The sequence below is a fragment of the Toxotes jaculatrix genome, chromosome 19, assembly GCF_017976425.1.
Source record: "Toxotes jaculatrix isolate fToxJac2 chromosome 19, fToxJac2.pri, whole genome shotgun sequence".
NCBI lineage: Eukaryota > Metazoa > Chordata > Actinopteri > Toxotidae > Toxotes > Toxotes jaculatrix.
The window spans coordinates 17,024,740-17,037,753 of record NC_054412.1 but is presented as its reverse complement, the minus strand read 5'-3'; the positions used below and the strand labels follow the sequence as shown (position 1 = coordinate 17,037,753).

The following is a 13,014-nucleotide window of genomic DNA, read 5'->3' as shown; positions in this document are numbered from 1 at the left end:
GACAGACTGCTCTTCTCCAGGCAGTCACAAACAACCAAATACGTGCTGTTTTGATACATATTCAGCGCATTTGACCTGTCAGTATATTTGATGTGACTGTTATACTCCAGCTCTGGAGGTGGCAGTAGAGGACAAACGTCAGGGAAAACAAAGCGAGTGGAGACAAAAAAGAAATAACAGTGTGCAAGGATGCGGTGTTAGCAAAGCTGACTATCTTAAACTCGTGTGTCAGCCGTTATTTGTGTGAAAAATGAAATTGGTGAGTAAACAACGCAACAGTTAAGAGAGTTATACATGTTTAAGTAGCCAAACCAACACTAGCTGACAGTAAAAAAAAAAATGCCTGTTTGCAAATCGTTCAAGGCATCAAGTTCTAGCTAACCGTTAGCTTGTCAGCTAAAACCCCTAGTCTCATTCATTGACAGCTAACAACGAGGCTGTTTTAAACGATTTGAGTTATATATGCAGTCCCCAGTGAAAGAAAAAAAAAAGTCAGGTGGTTAGTCTTATGTAACTTAAGTGAGCAATTTCCTTTTTATAATGAGACAACAGGTAGTCACACAGACTGGCAGCATCTCTTCCCTGTACTTACTTTCTATGTCGTGTTTATCCTGCTTCTACTTTGTATTATGCTCTTGGCACAGTCATAGATTTTTCTTTCATATATGTTTCTGGTGGGTTTTTTCCCCTCTTGCAGTACTGTCTGTCTGGTCATCCTACATTGCCCTGCAATGTCCTCAAGTTCAAATCCACCACCATCATGTTGGACTGTGGACTGGACACCACCTCTGTCCTCAACTTCTTGCCCCTTCCTCTAGTGCACAGGTGAGTGACTGATATAAGTGAAAGTCAGTTATTCGGTAATTTGTGGATGCTAAACTTATTACTTATTATTATATATATATTTATGTTTTTGACCTTTTCAGCCCAAGACTATCCAAGCTGCCTGGCTGGGTCTCTAAGGATGGAACTGTAAGCTTGGAGAAGGTATGGGGCGCTGTTCTTTTCACTGAGAATTGAACCTGTATCTGTATGTGAGATCACCTGAAGAAGTCTCTGTTTCTTCGTATGTCTGTAAAGTGTAAATGTATTAAGATTTGTCTATGATGACGACCTTTAAAAGTAAACAGACTATATCTTTCCATCTGTTCAGGAGCTGAAGGAGTGTGCAGGAAGGGTGTTTGTGGACTCACAGCCTGAGTTCTGTCTCCCTGAGGTAGGAAACCCAGCCACTTCACTTACCGCACATTTAACTGAAATGTGTTTCTGTTGTGTAGCTTAAACCATAAATCAAATGCTACAAATTTTTTTATTTTACTGTAGAAAGTTGTAGAGTAATGCTAACATGACAAGGGGAGGGAACCAAGGGACTAGCCTGGCATTTTTTAGTTGTATTTATCAGACGGTCTGATTCTGAAATAAAGACTGGACAAAATTTCAGTATTTGGCTAGTGGCTTGTGTTAATTTTCACTATGATAATAATTACTGTGACAAAGAAAGTGTTATTGCTATAGATATTTTTAATGTTCACAAGTTTCAATTAAAATGTGAATTATACCAAATGCTATACTTGGTATAATAATGGATATTTAGTCTAAATCAATTAACTTTCCCATTTATACCAACCACAGAGAGAACTGCTGGATCTGTCTACCATTGATGTCATCCTGATCTCCAACTACCACTGTATGATGGCCCTGCCGTACATCACTGAACACACAGGTTTCACAGGGACAGTTTATGCCACAGAACCCACCCTGCAGATTGGCAGGTGAGGACACACATCCAGAGGTCTAAGCTACTGTGTTTAGGTTCTGTGTTTGGTTTTGAGTGTAAAGAATAATGTATGTAAGCTCTGGAACTTTTTTTAATGTCATGCCTTGAACAAAAGACAGCGGCTGTGGTTTCAGATGGTTATGAAATGCTGCTTCTTGCTGTTCTTTGTTCAGGCTACTGATGGAAGAGTTAGTGAACTTCATGGAGAGAGTTCCCAAAGCCCAGTCTGCCACCCGCTGGAAAAATAAGGAAATACAAAGGTAGGTATACTGTTACATACAAAATATAAAAGAAGAATCAAGTACAAATGTTCTATGGGTGGTTTGAAATATATTTTTTTATCTTACCATTTCCTTTTACTTTCATTCACTTCTTTTTTTAAGTTAATATTATATATTACATACATAATACATAAATATGGTATTGTGTTAGGAGTCTTCCAGGCCCACTGAAGGATGCGGTGGATGTGTGGACGTGGAAGCGATGCTACAGTATGCAGGAGGTGAACTCTGCCCTCAGCAAAGTGCAACTTGTGGGTTATTCACAGAAAGTGGTAAGAACTTCTTTTGTCCCACACACTCTATACAGGTACACGCTGATACTGACACTGATACTGACACTGAGACAAATAAGACAAGGCTTCAGTTAATGCAATCAGGTCAGATAGTATCTACTATTATCTGCATATTATGGTGTCAGGTCTTTGAGGGTAGGGGTTATGCACCAGATAGTTTTTCTTAAGGCTGTTCCATTGCTGATCACCTTTGTGTTTAATATGATGTTTATTGCAGAATAACTTTTTAATATTGGTGCTACTGGCATCCATTTAATATAAACTCTGTCTGTTTCTTTGTCTGGGTCTCTTTTGTCTTAATCTCTGTTTTTTTTCTAATTGTGTGTGTGTGTGTGTGTGTGTGTGTGTGTGTGTGTGTGTGTGTGTGATATCCACAGTCAATGTTAATATCTAGCAATGTTACAATATGTATGGCACATTTATATGGATGTATTTTGCCGTGTGTTTACAGAAAATTCACATTACCAAACATGAGTCAAGTCAAGAGAGTCTCAGTTAAAATGCAACTAGTACTTAGTGTACCTCTTATTTATAAGTAACACTCAAAACTCTGTGAAACTTAAAAATCAAAGGGCAAAGAGTCTGGTTTTCATTTTATTTGCATATTAGAAAGACTGTTTATGTTTTTCTGGTGCGAGACGTTTCTCATGCTGTGAACACAAGATTCTGCTTGTTTATACACCCAGAGTAGCTGTATCTGTCCTCTCAGTGTTTTTCTATATTTTTGTGTTCTCATAGTTATAACTTCTTTTACTCCAGGAGTTGTTTGGAGCTGTACAGATTTCCCCCTTAAGTTCTGGCTACTCGTTGGGAAGCTCGAACTGGATTATTCAGTCTCATCATGAGAAAGTGTCGTATGTGTCAGGTTCATCCCTGCTCACCACACATCCACAGGTAGGTCAACGGGCCTAGTGTTGGATAAAATTACACATGGGGTTGATGGAAAACCTGCAGTGATAAAGAATGTGATTCTAACATTTAAACTGCATTTAAACAATCCTACCAGATCTTTAAATGATCTCCAAAGTGGAAAGATGATCAAAGGCTCCTCTTGTATTTCAGTTTTTAATCATCAGTTTTTGTCAGTAGTTACTTTGTGACCTCACCCTGTGCTCATGTTCACTATTTTGAAATAATTTTTGAGAAAGCAGGGCAGACACGTTCTTCTGTTTATTTCACGATGCAGCACTGTGAACAAATGAACAACATGTTTACTGGATTCTTGTTTCAGTAATTTCGATGCAATAGTTTCAGTATTTGTCTGAAATCATTCACTCATTCACTACTTCAGCAGTATTTTTTTATATCTATAAGATGCATTGTAGGATTGTTAGCAGAAGGAAGTGAATATGATCTGGATGCTACTTTGCTATCCTGAGAATAAATTTCAAACAGAAGAAATTACAAATTTCCAAAAGAAGGTTGAGAAAAAGAGAGGTCCTCTGTTCCAGTCGGGTTTGGAGGGAGAAATGAGATGTGTTTTTGTCACGGTAATCTTTCAGGATAGTTTAGCTTACAAAGCTTCTCTTTCACAGGTCTGGTCATAATTTAAAGTATCTCTTCTTCTCTTCTCTCAGCCGATGGACCAGAGTTCCCTGAAGAACAGTGATGTTCTGATTCTGACAGGCCTCACCCAGATGCCCACCGCCAACCCAGACGGCATGCTGGGAGAATTCTGCAGTAATCTGGGTAGGTCCAAATGTACTGGACAGATTCAGTCAGTTCACTAAGAAGATACATTTTATCTTGGTAAATGTCTGTTGTAGGAGAAGTTTGAAATGTAGGTAAGTGTAAATGCGTGATAAGTTCTTTCTGATTAAAGAATTCATAGATCCCTTAAACACTGTTTAATTGTTTGAAGAATGGTAACGTGTGTTGTTGTTGTCTAATGTTAGTAATTATTTATCTGTCTTTACCTGTAGCCATGACCATTCGTGCAGGAGGCAATGTGCTGGTGCCGTGTTACTCGTCAGGAGTGATATACGACCTGCTGGAGTGTCTGTACCAGTTCATTGAGAGTGCCAGTCTGGGGACCACACCCTTCTACTTCATCTCACCCGTCGCCAACAGCTCGCTGGAGTTCTCTCAGATCTTTGCTGAGTGGTGAGCAGCTGTTTATCAAAATGTACTTACTCTAGAAATCTGCCAAATATTGTGATGGTGGAGACAAAATCAGATGTCAGTTACAGATAAACAGTGTCTGTGCTGGTGTTTCCTTCTTTAGCAAAACTTGGGTAAAAACATTCACTCAGACATCATTTAGTAAATGAGTTTTGTCTACAGTTGTCTACAGGCTGTGTGCTCCGTTTATAATATTTCACATCATTTGCTTTCTCCATTATGCACAAAACTGTCATGTAAATGTCTTAATTGAACTGTGCTTTGGAGGGAAACAAACCATCAGTGGCTGTAAGTCTTTTGTTACAAGAATTTCTAGTTCCTTTGTTAAGACTGTTGCTGTGGAGGGCTTGATGTTTTGATCAGGGTTATGGATTCTTTTTTTTTATCATTTCAGGCTTTGTCATAACAAGCAAACAAAGGTGTATCTCCCAGAGCCTCCGTTTCCTCATGCAGAGGTGAGTCCTGCTGCTGCCTCTCCTATCAACAGAGTTGCATTTGAGAGATAATGGGTTTTTGGAAATCCTGATTTTCTGATAGTAACTGAGCACTGACATGTCCCAGCAAGCCACAATCAAAGCTCAGAGACCCTTTCTCCAATCAGTCAGTTATCTGACATCAGAACAGCATTACAGTGTTCACTGCAAACTCAAAGAGATGCTACATTTTCTTTAACAACAAAATTTGGAAAGTTTGTTTTCATCGTTATCAGAGTAGTCATTTGATTTTAAAAATGTGTCTGTAACGAGCTTGTTGGGTGAATGTAGAAGAAACAGTGATGTAGACTTCTGTCTCACGTCTCCTGTGCAATGTTTCAGCTGATCCAAACCAACAAGCTGAAGCACTATCCCAGTATTCACGGAGACTTCAGCAGTGAGTTCCGTCAGCCGTGTGTGGTTTTCACCGGTCACCCCTCTCTGCGATTTGGGGACGTGGTTCACTTCATGGAGCTGTGGGGCAAATCCAGCCTCAACACCATCATCTTTACTGGTAAGTGAAGCTGTCTTACAAACACTGCTGTGTCTTAAACACACAAACGCATTGCTTCTAAAAGTGTGACTTTTCTTTCTTGTCCTCAGAGCCAGACTTCTCCTACCTTGATGCCCTGGCTCCCTACCAGCCTCTGGCTATGAAGTGTGTTTACTGTCCCATTGACACACGGCTCAACTTCCACCAAGTATCAAAGCTGCTCAAGGAAGTCCAGGTATGATGTTAACTCCTAACTGTCATGTTACCATCCCATTCACAAATATGGTAAATGTACTGTTAGCACTTTTCTCCCCCCATTACAGGGAGTTAAAGGAGAAATAAGCAGTAGTAAGGGGATTACACCAACATGAAGTGATTTTATAGTAGAGTTTATAGAGGGATTCAATTTGAGAATTGGCAAATTGATCATAATAACTGGAAAAACATCATGATTGTCTCGCTCAGAAAATGGCTGCCCTCATGGGCTGTTTTTACACGCAACGCTGGTAAGAGGACAATTGTGCAACAAGAAAATAATGACTGAGTCAGAAGCAGTCCTGTGGGTGAAACAGGAGAATGGAAACAATTTGCAAGCTAACAGGCGAGTCTGAGACAAAACAACAACAACAGTATTGGATCGGCATTCAGGCCAGAGCAGGAGAGAATACACAACAGTACTGACGGGCTGCAGTAGCAAATGGATGGATCCACTTAATGTGGGAGTCCATGTGAATACAAGATCACCTTACAGTTTCATTATCGTATTGACCATAAAACTCATGAACTATTCTGGTGATTGTACAAGAATCATGAAGTGTGGAAATGCAAAAACAATTCCAGGTGCATGCTGGGAGGCCTTCCTCCACACCTAACTCATATAACTTCAGTCATATTCAATCAGCTCTCATGTTTTCATTTTAAAACAACAGTCTACTGTCTTTTCCAGACACCTTAATCTAAGATTTACAAATCTTTTTAGCCTAGTCTGGATTAGCTAAACCACATTAGGGCCCTGGGCCCTGGTCTGTCCTCAGTCAAAACAGGCTCAGTGGATCTGTTTAGGTTTTGTTACATGTGCGACGCACTACTTTAGTTAGTCAGCCTTTAGCAGACCTTTCAATGTAGCTAACGGGAGTTGATCACTGTCCACTGTCTGTCCCCCCCTGCAGCCTCTCCATGTGGTGTGTCCAGAGCAGTACACCCAGCCTCCACTCACCCAGTCCCACCGCTCTGATCTGATGCTGGAGCTGCAGCCCCCTCCTATGCCCTACAGACGCTGCTCTGTACTCAACCTGCCCTTCAGACGCCGCTATGAACGTGTCTACATACTGCCTGAGGTGAGTCACATCACGGCAGTAACTCACATGAATTCATTCTTCTTCAACTTGTCTAGTTAAAAGGGCCTGATGGGGTCTGGTGACAGTGTTGAATAAAAGATCAAATCAGCCCCTTCAGACAGAGATGGTGTGTGCATATTTAAAATTCTCTCGCGTGTTTGCAGGAAACAGTGACATATGGTGGATAAAAAGCTGTCAGAATTAAAGATTGAAATGCATTATGGAAATATTCAAACTGCTGTCAGAAAGCAGGTGGCCAATTTTCATGTCTAAAAAGTCTAATTCTCCTTTTCCTAGCTGGCCAACTCCCTGGTGCCCTCTGAGATTAAACCTGGCGTCTCCGTGGCAACTGTGTCTGCCGTGCTACACTCCAAGGACAACAAGCACACACTGCAGGTGAGTCTGGCAGTCTTTTGAATTTGCATCACAAAATATCTCTTTGAATGATTCAAGTTGTGTAATCTCTGTGCAGTCAGCTGACATTTTTCTTTAATGTTGCGTTGCCAGTCGGTGCCCAAACCCCCACCGGTGCCCCCCAGCAAGAAGAGGAAGCGAGTTATGGAGGAGCCACCAGTGGTGCTGGCCCCCAAGCCCCTTCTGAGTGGAGCTGTGCCACTGGAAGCTTTCCTGGCCACGTTACAAAAGGTGTGAAATCTGCTGACATCAGTGGGAAGCTGAGTGTTGTTTTTTTTTTATAACAGCCAGCAGTCAGAGTTAATTTGTGTTATTTGCCCTCTTGTCATTGGCTGACATTTCCTGTAACTTAAGTATTCCAGACGGAGCCTTGAATCTTATCCGTCGGACATTACAATCTCCTAATGGCATAACATTGTTGGGATTAGTACTTACTTTACAGCAGAGGCCAGGGATTTCACTACAAAAGATTTAAAGCAGTAAAACTAAAAGAGGTTTATAAGCATTTTCCTGAAATAACTGTGACATCAGATTTTACTATTGCCTACTACTATAAAATTTAGACAGGCATTTTAAAGTTTAGTTCCATCTCAAATCATGTTCAAACACCTGTGTGGGCCTCCATCTTGCTTAATTACAGGAATAAAACACATCGTGCATAGAGAGGTAACTGTGTGCTTATCTCCTCGTTTGCAGCATGGAATCACAGAGGTGAAAGTGGAGGAGACAGCAGACGGACACATCCTGCACCTACAGGCAGAGGACACCCTGATTCAGCTGGAGGAGGACGGGACGCACATCGTCTGTGACAACAACGAGCCGCTGCGTACCACACTGAGGGACCTGGTGCTGCGCTTCCTGCAGAAACTCTGAGCTGAATCCTCTTCACACCTTCCTTTTGTGTGTGTGACAGCAGCAGAAACAACATGAGAGAAGAGCTGTGGCCTCCACTGCCTCCACCTCAGTCACATTTAACACTGGAACATTTACAATAGTTTTATTGTCAAGTCCAGTTATGTTTTGTAAAATACTATTTTGTATCAAAAGATTTTTTTTTTTTCAAGAAATGATAAACACCTTCTCAGTGAATCTGTTCTTTCTGCAGCCTCATCACAAAGCATACCAAGAAAATGCAGAGATCATCAGTCATGAGTTAGGTTTTCCAGAGGAGGAAGAAAGAAGAAATATAACAGAACCAAGTACTGTAAGTTCCTCTGGGTTAGCTCGACTAAATGATATTTGTGTTTCCCATAATTCAGCTTTATCAAAGTATCTAAAAGGATATTTACACTCTCTGCATTACAAGTTAAAACCAGGTCTAATGTTGTCAGTTTGAGATCAGCTCATCTGCTGGAGATCCTGCAGACTTCCAGATGTAATGGTAAGGCTTTTAATTGGTTTCAAAATGTTCCTGAAATTTTCATAGTTTATACTTTTCTGAAGGAAACTGCTCTATCCTGTTCATCTCTACTGAAAAAGCCATAATAGATGTTTTTTCACAGGAGACAGGTTATGGCAGGAAAAAGTACAGGTGCAAATAATTAAATGAATGATGAGTTCAGTTAAGATGCTCCAGTTTCAGGGTCCATGTACTGTGCGTGCTGGGTCACTGTCACACTGACCTAACGTACTGAGAGGCTTGACTGCATTGTTAATCTTATCCTGCTATGACAACTCAAAATGTCTCCTGTGAAAGAGGCTATCCAGCTGCTTGTGGATGGAGGTTCTAGGCTTGGTGGCTTCATGTATGGAAGCTGTTTGGAGATTTGCTCTGGAGAGCTGTTCAAACCTAAATGCCTGGTTGCCTGAGGAGCTTGGCCTCTATTCACTGAGAGCAGATAGAGATTTAATATTCCTGCACATTAGAGGTTATTATTATAAAAAAAAAAAAAATACAGGTTGCTTTTTATTTGTGTCACAAAATATTTAATCGGTACAGGGTTTACATGCAGCTAAAATACATTTAATAATATGCTTTCAATGTACAATATCTTACAGTGTACTACATGACCATTGCTTTGATAATACAACTGTGTGCAGCAGGAGGGACATTTACTGTAGGACTGATGAAGATCAGGACTTCTTAGGCTCAGTGACGAAACTCAAAACAAAAACACTCCTTTTCCTTCAGTGACCGATCCCAGACTCAAGCATATTGAACAAACCTCAAACAGCACTGTTTCGGTTTGTCCAGGTGTACTGTAAATCAGTCATCCTCAGGAAAAAGAGAAAAGGTATCATGGTACGTTTGTTGCGTTTCAGCGGGTGTAGACATCAAAACAGAGGGGACATGTTTTGTATGTGGTTCCTGGCAGGAAGAACAAATAGGGGACAGTGTTGTTGGTTCCACCAAAGCTATTTTGACAGTACGTGTGTGTAATGAGGTCAGTGAGCTGTGGTCCATGTCTTTAGTTACCTTCACTTAAAAAAAAAAGCAAACTCACTTGTGGTGCAGTTGTTTATATAACTATGAACCTCCATCAGTTTTCTTAATCCCTAACACGTGAACCTGTTGAAATGACAGCGTTGTCCCTCTTTGTTCTTCCTTCTGGGGTAATGTAAGTACAGGCAGTGCATTTGGAAGGTGTCTGGTGTGATGCCATCGTTTCCTGGTGTGTTCTTGGAGCACCGTGAGGGTCATTTGGTCTTGAACTGACTGTGACTTGAGAAAATAGGTGGACAGTAGAGGTGGCAGGGATTTTAAAGGGCAGGATGAGAGAGGTTAACAGCATTCTTGTGTAAACCGATTAAAGCATGGGTAGGGAACCTGACTCTCCCTTTGGCAGTAGAAGTCCAACCTCAATGTGAAACTCCAGCAGTGCAGTTATAGTTGGACGCTCGTTGCTGTAGTTATCCCAAAAAGCCTGTGATTCCAACAACTATGTAGATATGGATTTTTAATATATTTTTTTACAACATCTTTAAAATTTAGAATTGTGTGAGTGGAGATATGAAAGCAACTCGAGGGCAAAGATTAGCTTTCCCTCACTCTGTTAGGTGATAAGGAAATATTAAAGCTGCAATAATCAACATTTTTATAATTACAATGGATGAAGACTATCTGTAATGTGAACGGGGCTGCTCATTAATGATGAAGCCACAGAGAATTGCCTGTGCAGTTCCCCTCAGCTCTATGGAGCTTTATAGTGTCTCTATTATTTTGGTTTTCTGGCCCAGCACTTTACTGTTTTGGTTCATTCTCTCAGCTCACGTGGCAACATTTTTGACCAACCAGCTGTTAATACCCACTGTGCACTACTAGCCCAGCACCAAACACCAGACCAACAAAGGTAGCCACCAGCTAGTGAGCACAGTGGAGTATTTGGCAGCTAAAGGACCACATGTTTTACTCAGGATCTAATGGAGACATCACAGAACTAGAAAAAATTCATAATGTGGCCAGAGACAGAACTCAAAACAAAGCCTAATGTGGCTAAAGAGTTTGCCATGTCATCTGAAAAGGTGATTGTTTCTCTAGCCCCCAGGTGGTTGTTACTGCAGCTTAAAAAACAAGGTGAGAAATTTGGTACAATTGTACTGTAGGTAAAAATGATTCTGAATCCCTGTGAAGACACTGTCCACTATTTTTTTTTTCTTCCAAGATTTAAAGTCCTCCCCTGGCAGGTACATACTCTGTGCACACTAAAAGGACCTGAGCAGAGAACAAGCAGTGCAGCAGGAGCTCTGCATCACACTCTAAACTGTTTACGGAGCACGGTAAAGCGTAAAAATGTTCATGACTCAAGATACAATGCTGCCACCAAAACTGCTTACACTTGTCACATTCATCTGCACTCTGAGTCAGTTTTGCCAATGGCTGCCTAGAGAGTTGATTCATATGCGATCATCTGAGTGGGGGATTCGACCTGATAAATGTGTCCTCTGTCTCGTCAGCTGTTTGAAGTTTACACTCGTCCTCTACTTGGATTCTTTTTCAGCGTCCAGCAGCGCAGAACGGATGCCCAGCTTATTTAACTCCTCCACCAGATCTCCGTTCTGGTGCATCTGGAGCAGGATGTCGCAGCCTCCCACAAACTCACCATTGAAGTACACCTGAGGGATCGTGGGCCAGTTGGAGAAGACCTTGACTCCTGTGGAAGGCAGATGCCGTCAGTAATGGCAAATCCAAAGAAGCAGAGATAACAAAGATATAGCTACAACAAAATGCACGTGTTTAAAAAGCTGAGCATTACACTGGATACATACTATTCAGTAGCTTGTGTGATCGCATATTAAGTTGCTGTCTTTTGATTGATATAGAATTAGAGGACTATGTGTAATGGATGGTGCTAACGGAGTATGTTGCCTTTTAAGAACTTGTACAGTAGGATTACCCATTTAAAAGTGTACAAAGCTGGTTGAAAACTTGAAAAGTATTAGGACTAAATGTTTATAATAGGATGATGTTAAAGGAGTGCTCTGTGGATTTTGTACATGGAGATCAGTTTACTTGTAACAAGCACTATTTAGCCTGTAAACAGCTGTACGGTAGTGAGTCCCCCAAAGTTATGAAAGTGCAATGTTTAATCACTGGAGTTCCCCTGAATTTGAATCACTTGGTAATATCTACAGTGAACGCTTCTCACTCCAGTCTATGCAACACTTTCAGAAGCACTAGAGCAATGCATCATGGGACACTTAAATTATGTTTATGGCTTGACAGACTCATCTCATTCTCAGTTTCAACTTTTCTACGAGTAAGTAAAGCGCTTGTATTGAGGCTTCTGTTCTGCTCTTTGAATATTATGAGCCAGTTTGTCCCTCTCACCTTGCTGTATGTCAACACTTGGTATTACACTGCTGTTGCTACATTAGCCCCAATTGACAAAATCCTATTAGAGGTCAGTGCTGATGTAACTATAGCAAAAAAAACAGTTTCCTTGTTCCTCAACATGTCTACAATCTTTATTTAAAACAGAAAAGATCCCAGTTATGACACAGTATACTGTGTTTTTCTGGAGGGGCCAAAAGGCATCATGTGTCCATATTGATGGTGTAACGTTTGTCTTGCAGCACCACACCCTTTGACCCTGCTGCAGACCACTGATAAAACACTCAACACTTAGATTTCTCGAATACTGGTGAGAAAGGGCTGTTGACAAAACGCTGATATGTGTGGTTGATCTGTATGAGCCAAATTACACTAAACAAAAAAAGACAGCTAAGTGAGCATAAACCATAAACACCGGTTAAAACAAGCACAAACTGCCTCCACTTACACTGTTTATTCTTACGAAGTTTAGTTAAAAGTACCAAGTTAAGCTCAGCGATGCCGACTTGTTGCTGTCGTATCATGAACAGGTTACTGAAGTTTACTGACCTTGTCTCAGGTCCTGGTCCTCCAGCACGTTGTACGCAGCATAGTCGTCCACCCCATGCATCCGGAGGATCTGCACCACGGCGTTACTGAAGCCGCACATGGGCTGTGCCGGTGTCCCCTTCATAAAGACCACCACTTTGTCCTTCTTCACCATCTCACCAAGGTCTTTTTGGAGGTCCGCCGCCGCGCACAGGAGCCGGGCCGAGGCCGACCACACGCGTCCGTCGGCTTGTCTTGGCAGATAGACCGCTGCCCCAGACCGCAGACACCGCGCAGTAGATCTAATTAGGCTGTTCATGATCTTTGGTTAGTTGTGTCTTAATGGAAACAGAATAAATGTCGACGAAACTGTCTAACTTGCTTGTCCACAACCCGGAGTAAAACCAGTCAGTCAACACACTACACGCACGGGAGGAGGGGCGGGACCTGGACGTTGATTGGATAGATGGGCCCAAACAAATTCTAATCTGATTTGCCGTTGGTGGAGCCACACGCCAATTACATC

The 13,014-nt window shown here is 41.5% G+C and overlaps 2 protein-coding genes across 2 annotated transcripts; one reads left to right on the top strand and one right to left on the bottom strand.

The window, feature by feature from the left end:
• Window positions 1-235: 235 nt before the first annotated feature.
• Window positions 236-8,297, top strand: ints9 (integrator complex subunit 9). Its single transcript, XM_041064316.1, has 17 exons — window positions 236-259; window positions 698-825; window positions 927-987; window positions 1,154-1,216; window positions 1,633-1,772; window positions 1,951-2,037; window positions 2,210-2,330; window positions 3,111-3,245; window positions 3,929-4,040; window positions 4,274-4,454; window positions 4,867-4,927; window positions 5,288-5,459; window positions 5,549-5,673; window positions 6,608-6,775; window positions 7,073-7,171; window positions 7,283-7,420; window positions 7,886-8,297. Exons 1-17 carry the CDS (start codon window positions 251-253, stop codon window positions 8,060-8,062), a joined length of 1,977 nt encoding a protein of 658 aa, XP_040920250.1. The 5' UTR covers window positions 236-250; the 3' UTR covers window positions 8,063-8,297.
• An 801-nt stretch (window positions 8,298-9,098) lies between these two features.
• On the bottom strand, window positions 9,099-12,929 carry glrx5 (glutaredoxin 5 homolog (S. cerevisiae)). The gene is made up of 2 exons (XM_041063907.1): window positions 12,510-12,929; window positions 9,099-11,280 (listed from the first exon to the last, which is right to left on the bottom strand). The coding sequence occupies exons 1-2, from the start codon at window positions 12,805-12,807 to the stop codon at window positions 11,108-11,110; spliced, it is 471 nt and encodes a 156-aa protein (XP_040919841.1). The 5' UTR covers window positions 12,808-12,929; the 3' UTR covers window positions 9,099-11,107.
• Window positions 12,930-13,014: the final 85 nt, after the last annotated feature.